At 41.4% G+C, this 12,608-nt stretch overlaps 1 protein-coding gene across 3 annotated transcripts in view; it reads left to right on the top strand.

The window, feature by feature from the left end:
• PLEKHH2 (pleckstrin homology, MyTH4 and FERM domain containing H2) overlaps positions 1–12,608 on the top strand; it is a 95,329-nt gene that overhangs the window by 45,976 nt on the left and 36,745 nt on the right. For all 3 annotated transcript variants that reach the window (XM_019549389.1, XM_019549388.1, XM_019549387.1), the window contains 7 exons: positions 940–1,076; positions 2,056–2,166; positions 2,453–2,539; positions 3,032–3,190; positions 4,512–4,592; positions 9,462–9,641; positions 10,660–10,768. In XM_019549389.1, the coding sequence (XP_019404934.1) occupies positions 940–1,076; positions 2,056–2,166; positions 2,453–2,539; positions 3,032–3,190; positions 4,512–4,592; positions 9,462–9,641; positions 10,660–10,768 (864 nt within the window). The remainder of the gene's footprint in view (positions 1–939; positions 1,077–2,055; positions 2,167–2,452; positions 2,540–3,031; positions 3,191–4,511; positions 4,593–9,461; positions 9,642–10,659; positions 10,769–12,608) is intronic.

Below are 12,608 nucleotides of genomic sequence, written 5' to 3'. Positions count from 1 at the left end.
AACTGACTTTGGAATTATTTGGATTTCCAGGCATTTGTCTACTTTTCACTGTAGTTTTCTCTCTTTTTAAAATATGGCCATCTTGAATATGCATCTGCATTACTGTTTTACTTTTCACATATCAAAGCTGAAGCTAAAGCAAATTGGCAGCTGTCTCAACCTTCCTTTTTGTTACTACCAGAACTGTTCCTTATTTCTAAGGCATTACTAGAGTGTCTGGCTGTTATTTGAGGGAAAAGAGGGGTTTTTTGGTTAAAGCACAAAGCCAGTTGGCAGGAGTTCTGGATTCTATTCCTTATTCTCCCATGGATTTGTTTTACATTTTGGTTTGTAATTAGGTGGAATGACTCAGCAAGAGGAAAAAACTACTTCAAACTATTTTCTTCATGTTTATAACACAAAATAGTTTTAATAATGTCAGAAAATAGAACAACTCCTCTACTGAGAAGATTTGACCTATTCTGTGACTATGAGGTGTGACACCACTTTCCCCAGGGTTTTCCCCATTCTATCCATTCACATTTATAGTGGTTCTCTCACACACCCATGCAAGGAGAAGAAGCTAAGCTGAAGTTAATTTCTAGTTCACCAGTATCAACTACTGCCCCACAATCTGTCAAAGGCAAATTCCACACCTTACCTGTGCTCAGTTTTCTCCACCTTGAAAATGGGAAGAATATTGTTCCTGCATTTTTTACATGCCAGGAACATTTTTATTTTCCTAAAATAGTATTTTGGTGTTACTGTTCTTTCAAACAATTTATTAACACTGCATGGTATTTACACTGAAAATATTTGATTGTTCTTTGACTGCTGCTGCTATTTTTGTTATTCAGAAACCCCCAGCTCAGATATTTCCTCTGTACCTACGCTCATTTCTCATGTTTAAAATACAGTGACAAAGAAGCGCAGATTTACAACTCTTTACTTTTCACTTAGGTGTGTCTTTGTCTTCCATGACCTCAGAAAGTGACTATGCTATTCCTCCTGATGCCTACTCAACAGATACAGAGTATTCAGAGCCAGAGCAGAAACTTCCTAAAACCTGTTCCTCATCTAGTGATAATGGAAAAAATGTGAGTACTAAGTTCATGCAAATAATGATAGTGTTTTTTTCTTATGCAAATAATGTAACGAAGGCCCAGTATTCAGTTCGATATGTACACAGACCATGTGCCCATTACAAATACTAATGTGTCAAGACACGTTAAGTTAGCAGTTTTACTGACTAATAAATCAGAGACTTGTAGTCAATACTTGAAGTGTCTGGTTAAATATGAAATCCTTCAGATCAGTTTAAAAGCAACTGGGTTAGCCATACAGAAGTGAAAGCATAGATCCTATTCAGGAGATGGAAGAGTAGATAGAATTCTGTCCTGTACTGGGCACACAAAAGATGTACAGAGATGGGGGTCCCAGCTGCTTTTGGTATAGGGTAGGGGACAGTAGTTAGTGGGTCTCCGTGGTGAACAGATCAGTTAAGATGCAATCTACAGTGTTGGGTAATGGGCTGTATCTGTACTCCTCCCTGTGGCCTGCCTTGACTGTTGTAACCTGGATGTTGAAGCAGATTGGATGATTGGCAGCATCTACTCTGTCCCTCAATCCCTGACCCTTTTCTCATAGTGCAAGTCCCTGAGTTATGTTTTGCTAGATTTGGGTTCAGATATTAGGGCTTAAATGAGAAAGGGAGGGAGGGCTATGGAGAGAGAGAGAGTTACAAGTTACATGTAGAATGTTTGCATAACTTTACTTCCATTTTTAATAGAAATTTTGTCAAACAGTAAAAAGACAGGAAATTAGGGGTCAAGAGTCCTGAGTTCTGTTCCTTGTTCTTGGTGTTACATTAAGCAAGTTTTCTACTCCTCCTGTGCCTTAGTTTCTTTAATTGTAAAACAGGGATAATATTTATTTCACATGTACGAATGCTTCTAAAAAAAATAGATACTATATACATTCAAATAATTGTAATTATTATTTAAATGCACACTAGTTCAATTGGGAAACACCACTTATATATTTTACAGTTCATATCTTTTTATTTCAAATAACCAGGAGCCATTGGAAAAATCTGGCTATTTGTTAAAAATGGGTGGCAAAGTAAAGACCTGGAAACGACGGTGGTTTGTGCTTAAAGGTGGTGAATTACTGTATTATAAATCTCCGGTAAGTACATATAACTGTGGCTGGTTAGTACTGGACTTCTGAAATTGAAAATCTAGAATTGCTGGAGAGAAAATAAATGTATTCACTGGAATATATTAAATTATATATTTCATAGTGAAGGACAGTCCTTGAAGATACTGAGTACTCTCAACTCCAGAGGGAGTGGAGGGTGCTAATCAAGAAGTTGGAAGCATCCAGCACTAGCAAGGTCAAGCCTTAAATGCACTGCACATTATTTTACTGCTATGATAAATTAAAATACATATTTTTCCATTCTTTCATGCAGAGTGACGTAATTCGAAAACCCCAAGGACAAATTGAATTAAGTGCATCTAGCCATATTGTAAGAGGTGATGGAAAACAAACAGTTCAGGTGCTTGCTTGTCTTAAGGTCATCTCCCTTCATTCCCTAAGAGCAACCCTTCCTCTGAATTCAGGAGACTGGACATGACTCCTTTTAGAAACAATGAGTGCCCTTAATCTGCAGGTGCTGAGGGATTGTTTTAGTCATGGAAATTAGGAAATGACTCTACGGGCTGATTTTTTTTTTTAAATACTCAAAGATAGGACTTTAATCTGCATATTGTAAGGGAATAGTTTTGCATCAAACAGTCTCTGAAACCACAAATTTAAATGCCATCAGGCTTAATTAAAGCTGGTCACATGAAATGTATTTTATGTTGTTTCTCGTCTCGACTCATTCAGATTAGATCTTACAAACGATGGGGCTACCTGCTTTCCATGGACCTTAAATGGTTCTACTCTTAAAATAATTGGCAGTCATTTTGCATTTGCAAGTATTTAGCTGTTGAGTTGAAATGTATAATATTTAAAGAATTCAAGGGGTTTTTTTCTGTCTATGCAGCTGACCACAAAAAAACGAGCTTACTACCTGACAGCTGATTCTCCAAATATCTTAGAAGAATGGATCAAAGTCCTACAGAATGTTCTTAAAGTACAAGCTGCCAGCCCACTTTTCATACAGCCTGATGTCAAACCAACCATGAAAGGATTACTTACAAAGGTAGGGACATTTTATTTCCCTGACAGACTATTTACATTCCCTTTTTATTAAACAAAAGATTTATGCTTACTAATTCTATTTGAAAAAGAAAACAAAAATTGTACAAAAAACTCTGCTCAGCTAAAGCTGGTAACCAGTTCTCCTTCCATTGAAATCAGTGGTAAAACTTCAATTCTCTCCACTGGAAGCAGAATTAGACCTTTAACAAAAGTGGTGTTTGTACATTAGAATCTCTCTGGGTTACGGCATTGGCATTGACCCCTATGTGATGTTGCAAGAGTGCTGTTGTTTGAGGGGATCGCAAAATGAAATGTTTATGCCAAATTACATTTCAAGAGTACATGAGCTGTAGGCATAAGAGTCAATACAGTCATAAATTTAAGTAGACATGTATCAGGTTTCTTTCTCTCCCTCACAATGTAAACAATCTGAAAGGACTGCCTTCTTCTCTGTTCTTCAATAAACATCTATATTGGGAAGCTTTTTCCTTTAACCATTTTATATCCAGTTCCTTTTTGATTTCCCAGAAGACATGTTGAGTTCTCTGCTTAAACCTCATTAGGGTGCTGATACAGTACATGAAGAACATGCCTTAATTTAAGCATGTGAGTAACCACATTTATTTCAATGGGGTTCTCTCCTTTATAATATCCTCACTGAAAACAGTTATTTTGAAATATCAAAAAATGTTGTGTAATATGCGGGATTATGGAGTGTAAGTATATACTTATCAAAATCAGATATTACTGTTGACTACATATCATTAGTACAGAAATTAACTTCATGGCTTGGACCCAGTTCCTTCACATTTTACATTAAATTTAGCTCAGGGGTTGGCACATGGGGCTATTTTCCTCAGCACACCACAGTTGGCCCAGGCTCTGGGCAGCTGCCGCCAGCCACGGAGCCTGGGCTGCTCATAGCAGGAGGCGGAGAGGCTGCAAGCCCTGCTAAAAGCAGCCCAGGCTCCACGGTGGCAGCAGTGGCCCAGAGCCCAGGACAGCTGTGGCAAGCAGCTGGGAGGCTGCAAATAGCTAAACTGGGCTCCCGAGCTCTGGCTGGGCTCTGTGGCAGCGGCATGCACATCAGGGTGCATGGCTGAGAAGGGGCTGCAGCAGCACAACCCAGCCCCTCCCCCACCCAGAGGCATATGTAGACCCACCACCAGCAAGTGAGGATTGGGCTTCTCACACCTCCCCTGCCCTCTGTCTCTGGCATGCCAAGTTGAGGCATAGGTTGAAGTTGGGGTATTTTTGTCACTCTGGCCAAAAATGTTGCAGACCCCTGATATAACCTGTGTTTAAATGTATTGTAATTCCAGGTGAAACATGGATACTCCAAAAGAGTGTGGTGTACTCTGGTTGGAAAAACACTGTATTATTTTCGTAATCAAGACGATAAGGTATGTCTTTCTAAGGATTAAAATACTGCAAGATAGAAAACCAACGAAAACCAGATCCAAGGATGGATTTCAAGTAGCAGGGTACAACTTTGTTAATCTGCTTGTGGCATGGGTAATATATGCCCTTCCATCTCCTCCTATACCAAAATTTAAATTGGGACCAGTGTGGGTTTAGAGTGATCCCATCATATATGTGGTAACATGTGGCTACCCTCTGCCCCCAGACTTAGGTTACACGTTTCCTTACTCTGTCCCATTCTCAATAAGGGAACGTATAAAAGATACAAAAGGGGAAACCTTGATGTGTTAACATTTCAGGCCAGCCCTTTTCTTTACAAGCGCAAGGTTCACCAATGCACTCTTGATCTCGTTTACTTCTGGAAGCTGGCACTGTTATCCTCTGTCCTCACTGGAGATTGATCCAAACATTCCTATGTTATCCTTTAATAGACAGACTTCTACATCATAGATTTCATAGACATTAGGGCTGAAAAGGACCTCGGAAGATCATTGAGTCCAGCTCCCCACCCAAAGGGCAGGAAGTCAGCTGGGGTCATAGGATCCCAGCAAGATAAGCATCCAATTTCCTCTGGAAGGTGTTCAATGTAGGTGCTTGAACTACCTCTGATGGCAGGCTGGTCCAGACCTCGGGGGCTTGGACAGTAAAGAAATTCTTCCTTATGTCCAACCTGAAACTGTCTTGCAGTAATTTATAACCTTTCGACCTAGTCATCCTTTGGGGTGTTTTGGTGAACAAACGTTATTCCCCCAGATACAGGTTGTCACCCCGATAAACTTATAGGTGGCCATCAGATCACCCCTGAGCCTGTGCTTTTCCAGGCTAAAGAGTCCCGTGGCTCTCAGCCTGTCGTCGTAAGATCTGATTTCCTGACCTCTGATCATATGCGTGGCTCTTCTCTGGACTCTCTGAAACTTCTCCACATCCTTTTTGAATTGTGGGGCCCAAAAATGGACATAGTACTCCAGCTGCAGCCTCACCAAGACCGAGTACAAGGGGAGAACAGCGTCCCGGATTTGCTTGAGAAGCATCTATGGATGCAAGCCAGCGTTTTGGTCGCTTTACTAGCTGCAGCATCACACTGTAGGCTCATGTTCATCTTGTGGTCAATGATGATCCCCAAGTCTCTTTCTTTCAAAATCATATTCTTTATCCATGCTGTGCCTTTCCCAGTGGGAAAATCTCTCCCTTGCCTGCTGAGCCTGCTAAGATGGAACAGAGGACATTTCTCAAGGCATGTTCTCTACCTTTCCTCCTTACTTCCAAGATACTGCATTCTCCCAGTGATTTGCTAGATATTCACATGGCCGAGATGGAGATGTTGGTGATGTCTCTCTGAGCGGTCTTAATGAGCTTAGAAATATCTTATTTCAGTCACTTAATGAAACTAAATAAACAAGTGACTTAAAAAATATTAGAATTTCATTAACCCATTAAAATAGTACAGTAAAAGCTTTGTTATCCAGCATTGTACTAACCGGAATACTATATTAACCAGAATTTCCAATATCCCCCAATCCAAATCCTCACTTTAGCAACCAGAATCTTTGCCAAGTCTATCCGGCATGCGCATCAAGCCCTTCTAGTTGATACCTGCATGGCGGAGAGAGAAAGAAAATTTGGAGGGGGCTGACTACATGCACATGTGCACACATGCCTGCCCCCTCCCCCCCAATGGCAAAGTCTGTAGGGGCAGGGGCAGGGGGAGGGGAAAGGGATCTGCACAGGGCAAGGCGGGCTGCCTCTGTGGGCTGGGGCTGGGGCAGCAGGCCAGGCTCCTCCTGGCAGGGGTGGCCATACTGTGCTCCTGTCTCAGATAACTGGAATTTTTAGATAACTGGCACCCCTAACCCCACTTATGCTGGATAACAATGCTTTTACTGTAGTAGCAAAAGTAGCATAGAAAACCTGTACTGCTTCCAAGACTTTAGTCCTATAAGTGAACATCTAACCATATTATGCCTGATATGGATTTCAAAGGACTTTGGATCAAGCTTTTTTCTCTACACTGGTCTTCCCTTTTTTCAGCTTTTTCCTCTGTTGCTACTGCCCACTTTTCTTAATTTAGAGGACTGGTGCCTCTGTACTCTGTCTTCTCTACTCAGAACAGTACGGTACACTAGTAACTTTGTGGTCAAGTATTCCACTGAAGGCAAGTTAAAAATTAAACTAATACAAACAGATAGGCCATTTTACAAATAATACAAATAACAAGTAGTAATATGCCACCCCTAGGAATTTTTTTTGCAAGTTTTAAAGTTTATTTAAAAGTTAATGGTGTTTCTAAAATACTCCAAAATACAGAGACAGTTTTATTTCAGAGTATTAACTCTAGTTCATTTTACAGAGAAGTTACTGACAAAAAATGTGCTTTTATTTCTATTATTGTAAATGTTGACTGAGTCTTGGTGACAAATTAATTTTAACTTGTATCTTCTCAAATGAGACAAGACAGCTGTATGATTTAAATGTGCCAGAATTTCCAAGTTTTTATCTTTGAAGATCATTCTTGTGAACGGGCCCTTTAAAGATATCTGAGCAGTTTGCTTGCTTGTTATGAGTATTTGCCTAACATTTTACTTCATTTTTAAGTATAACTGAAAACTATTTTACTAGATAGAAATGGGGGGGGATGTACAGGTCTTAAAAGTAGAATATGCCTTAGATATATCATAGATGCAAACATTTACAAAACTAATGTATTCTTAGTATCTGAGGAGTTGCTTAACTGGAAACATAAAAGTATGTTACATTAGTACGTGGGTGTGCAGAAATAAAGCCCATGAGGCATCCAGTGTTATAAACTGCAGTGGTTGTTATGTTAATGGAGTCCATCTGGTTAAAAGAATTCAGAAGAACAGCATTAGTATGTTGAAAACCATATATTCAACACTGAAGGAGGATTACACTAACTGAAATCATCTGTCAGCACAGCTTCTTATAAAACTAACTTAGGGCCCTGTACTTTAATAAAAATACTCTTTAGTGAATACTTCAATCTAGTGAAGATCATGTGTAACCAAAAATGATGTTTCTAGACCGCAAGATTCAATAGCCTTCTTCTCAGAATTTAGCCTGTTCACAAGGTTATAAAAATATTACAGGAAATACAAACCACAAACTCTTGCCCAATACCCCACAAACTCTTGCCCAGATGAAGAGTACCCGAACCCTTTATCAGCAGAGTTAGTCAGTGCTTTTGTAAAAGAGGGCATGTCACCACAAATTTAAAGGCAGGAGTAGCCAAGCTGCAGCACATGAGCTACTATTGATATGAGCAGCCTCTGTGTGACAAGCAGCACAGCAGCTGATAGGGCAGGAAGCAGAAAACAGAGCAGCAGATTGGGCATGGGACACAAGGCAGGAAGCAGAAAGTGAAACAGTAGGCAGGGGAAAGGCACTGGAGTAGCACTGGGGAATGGTACAGGGCTAACTTGTGGTATGCCTGCTAACAGGGTTGGCCCTCTTGGCCCTCGCTGCTTTTAAGGCATGGCAATCAAGACGAGCATTGTTCAAGAAGCCAATACTTTAGATCAGGGGACGGAAACCTACAGCCCACTGGCTCTATTCAGAATGGCCTGCAAAGCCATTCTGTTCATCCAGTAAAGCTGGGGCTCCTGCACTGTTTTGGTGGGGTGCTTTAGCCAGGCAGCCGTGAGAAGTGACAGCAACTGGGTCAGAATGGCTAGCCCAGCTTGGAGCACAGCTGGGTAATTTCACCCCAACACTCCTGAAGCATTACTGGCTACCACCCTGTATCTGAACACAAATTTTCAAACAAGATTAAGTTAAAAAAGAGCCTTAGCTACACTTGCCCTCTGCTGATCATTAAGAATCTTTCCAGATTGGCTTTAGCAAAGTATGTAGTACATATATGCTCTGATGACTTGCCTTCTTCTGGCCTTAAACCAGTATCCTAGCCTTTTTTGCTAGATCTTCCCATGGTATTGAACACATTTGTAGACCATAAAATTGTGCTGGCTTGCTTTAAATTGTTTACAGGTTGGTGTGGCAGGAAACTAGAATTGTTCGTTCTGAGACTCAGTCCAGTGTGCTAGGAAAATACATCTTACCCTCCAAAACCTTGATCTACAGAAGTTCCTTAAGGCCCTTTATTTATTTTTAACCTGTCAGACTCAATATCCATGCCAAACCACAGGGCAGGATCATAAGATGCTCTATGATCATGACCATAATGAGCAACAGTATGCAAGTTTCTTTGCCAGGATTACTTTACCTTAGCAAACAGCACCATCTCTCAGGTATCCCAGTACCAAAATGAGGTCAGTATCTTGACTAAAGCAGCCAACTGATGCTTAGGCAAAATGGACCTGGTATTGGTAGAAAGAACAATTGGTTTCTTTAAAGGTTTCAGCACAGTATTGTCCTCTGTCATCCTAAAGCTCTCCTCCTGACTAACACGATATATAGTGAACATAATATCCTGATGCTGCAGTTGCCAAACTTTGATTCCATGTCTGTGTTAGACCATCTTCTGGCTATATCTTGAAATCCTCAAGTAAGACTGAGATATTTAAAAAATAACCTATTGCAATAGCTATGTTCCAAATGCATCTGCCAACAACCTTTAGGAGACAGAAACAGATCTAGGGATAGACATGAAATCTTCTCACTTCTAGACCTTTCATTAGCCACAAAACCATGCTGCTTATACTCTCTATGACTATAAGAGAATATAGATCTCTCTCTATACTAAAAGAATAATACTAAAAGAATATTATTGAATGGGATTTCCTAATTTTAAGAAGTCTGCTGCCACCATTTTATCAGTTCCTCTTCATTCGTAGAAAAGGGTTAGTCAAACTCACGTAAGCCATGTTTATTTTTAGTTTCCACTGGGCCAAATCAAGCTATGGGAGGCTAAAGTTGAAGAAGTTGACAGGTCATGTGATTCAGATGAAGATTATGAGGCCAGTGGTCGCAGTCTGCTATCAACACATTACACTGTTGTTATCCATCCTAAAGAGCAAGGACCTACCTATCTTCTTATAGGATCCAAGCATGAAAAGGTAGGAAGTATACTCTGTCTCAAGTTTTAGTAAGACAGCTGAGGTTATGGTATTGCGTTATGAACATTTCTTACAATGAAAAAGAAAAGCCATGTGCCTTTTTTGTTTGAGCATCTAACAGATGGCTTGATACAGCAAACTGATCTAAGTTTTAGTGATCATAACAGTTAAACGAGACCCATATAAGGCATCTGGAAAATATCAGGGTTTGTCTATGCAGGGAGTTAGTGTGAATTAGTTAGTTTGCTACCTTACTTCACACTAACTTGTGTAGAAAAAGCTCTCGGTACCTTTTTTTGTTGGGCCCTGAGATGATGTTACAGGCCATTTTCTGTACTAACTGCAATTTAGCATATAGGGAAGACTAACAGGAACGGTGAGTGAAAGACACGGTTAAAGATTTCATACTGGGGTATTCTGAAACCGGTTTATATCTCTTGCTCTGGTTCCTTAATTTTTTAGAAAGAGGGGGAAGGATCATGCATAAATGATTCCTGGGTATAGAAGAGCTCTGAAATAAATCTTGCTGAGCTCGTAGTGGCTAGTATTAGTAATTATAACAAAATTTTCTTGAGTAGTGATGGGAAGAAAAGCCAGGAGAAACCTTGGCTTTTCAACAGGAGTATATGACACTGCTCTGAAGTGGTAAGGGAACCTTTTAAAAGGTGGTTTTGTGAGTTAGTTCGTTTTAATTTGGGTTTAAGGCTTAATTATATGTGAAAAATAAGATAGGTGGCCTCTCCCTACTGGACATCTAGTCACATCTGCCTCAAATGCACACTCTGCCCAAGACACACTGGACCATGTGGCTGTGTGGAGAAGCAGGTATGAAATCTGTATGAAGCTACTGAGATCCTTCACAAGCACTATATTTATCTGCACAGTTTTTCAAAAAGCAAATAGTTTTTGAGGATGATTTTTTGGGAAATTTTCATTAAAATAATGTTAAATTTTATTAATGCTCTTGAAAAATGTAGGAGAACTAGATATTAGCTCCCTATTTTTTTTTGTTTTTTAGGACACTTGGCTTTATCACTTGAGCGTGGCTGCTGGAAGCACCAATATAAATGTTGGATCAGAATTTGAACAACTTGTTTGCAAATTATTAAATGTAGAAGGAGAACCCTGTAAGTTTATTTTGATTTCCACACTAATCTATATACCTACCTGTCTGATCGATTTAACTAATACACATTAATCAGAAAAGTGACTAATACCTCACAGAACTTTATGTCTGTTTTAATGTACTTTATTTAATCTTCATGATTTCATAACATCCTACTGATGGGGTAAGTTTTATTGGTTATTTGTCCAGTATGACCAGGGATTGGGGTTTTCCATTTGCCATGGAAAAATACAGATTTTGTCCTTTAAAAGAGAAAAACATGGGAACCCACAGGTTTCCCCTCGTAAGCTGACAGAGTTCCAGCCTGCAAGGGGCTGCTTGGGCTGGGGGGAGCTGGAGAAGCGCAACCAAAGGCAGGGGCACCACATGCACGTGCGGCATATACATGCACATCGCAGCCAGGTAGCATGTTGGAGATCAGGTCCTGCAGCTCCCTGTGGGTAAGTCTATGGGGGGCATAGAAGGCATGTCGGGGCATACATGTCCCCCCAGATTTCTGCACCCACAGCAGTTAAGGGGCTGCAGCTTGGGCAGACCGGCACAGGCAGGAGCTGCCTTCATGGCCCAACAGGTGGGACCCAGTGCAGGAGGGCGGAGCAGGGTGGTAAAACTCATTGCTGCTCCTGCCACTGTTGTCAGCACTGCAAAGTGTAACAAAGCTCCTGCTGCCAGCCACTTATGCACTGGGTTGCGGCTCTACCCTGCTGCCATAGCTCAGTCAACAGTGCCACTCCCCTCAGCCTCCACCCCGGTTTGTTACTTGTCATGCTGCTAGTGTTGTGGCCGGCGTGGGGGTCCCAGTGCTGGCAGTGGCAGCAACAAGCCTTGCCACCCTGCTCTGCTCTCCTGTACTGGGTCCTGCCTTCTAGGCTGCATAGACAGCTCCTTCTTGTGCCTATCCAGCAAGGCTGCAGCCCTGCACTCACTGTGGGTACACAAGTCTGAGGGTGACGTGGCCTCCCAACACATCGCCTATAGCATTGCGTATGGTCAGGCACCCCCTCCTCCCTCTCCCACACTTCCCCACCCTTCCCCACATACTGTGGGGCTGGGAACTTGGGGTGGGGGGCAGTGGGTTGGGACACCAGCGGAGACAAGGAGCTGCAGGGAGTGCGGGGCATCGGCAGGTCTGGGGGGACTGTGGGTCAGAACTGAGGGACACCAGTGGGGACAGAGGGCTGTGGGCTGGGAATGAGGGGTGCCGACCGGGGGGGGTGGGGGCTGTGGCTTGGGAGTGAGGAGCACCAGCATATCAGGACTGCTTAGCATCACAAAGCAGAGGTGGGGGGATAGCCGCAGCTGGACCTGCATCCTGGTGAGCAAAGTAGGCAGAGGGAGCTCTGATTTTCTTTGATATAAAAACCAAAATCAAACTAGGGAACTCTAATCTGAACAAGCCAATATGGCTGCTAGTGTGATGTCAAGAACACATATTCATGACACTTCATGGTTTCCTTGGGGTTTTTTTTTTTAAAAAGGCTATGCAAAAACAGCACAGAATATCTGGGGAGGGGGGGAGTTGTTCTGTCTAAATTGTTACATTAAAAATATTAATCCTTCTGGTCTAAAATCATCCTTGTATAAATAATTAGGCATCAGGGTAGCTATGTCCGAATTAGATGTGTCACAGTAGTTTATCATCTATGTATAAATTTTTCAGTAGTGAAGAGTACATGTAGCACTTGGGTACTTTCCTGACCGCTGAGAATTTGAACTCTTCTACAAAAATACAGTTACTTAGGTGCATGAGCAGCTCAATTGCTTATACCATCTAAAACCAGATGGATACAATGTAATCACATACCTGATCACATAAAAAATATAGACCAAGCAGGAAGCTG

The sequence above is a fragment of the Crocodylus porosus genome, unplaced genomic scaffold, assembly GCF_001723895.1.
Source record: "Crocodylus porosus isolate Cpor-Errol unplaced genomic scaffold, CroPor_comp1, whole genome shotgun sequence".
Classification (NCBI taxonomy): domain Eukaryota; kingdom Metazoa; phylum Chordata; order Crocodylia; family Crocodylidae; genus Crocodylus; species Crocodylus porosus.
The sequence above is the reverse complement of the archived record's forward strand: the minus strand, read 5'-3'. Positions and strand labels throughout refer to the sequence as shown.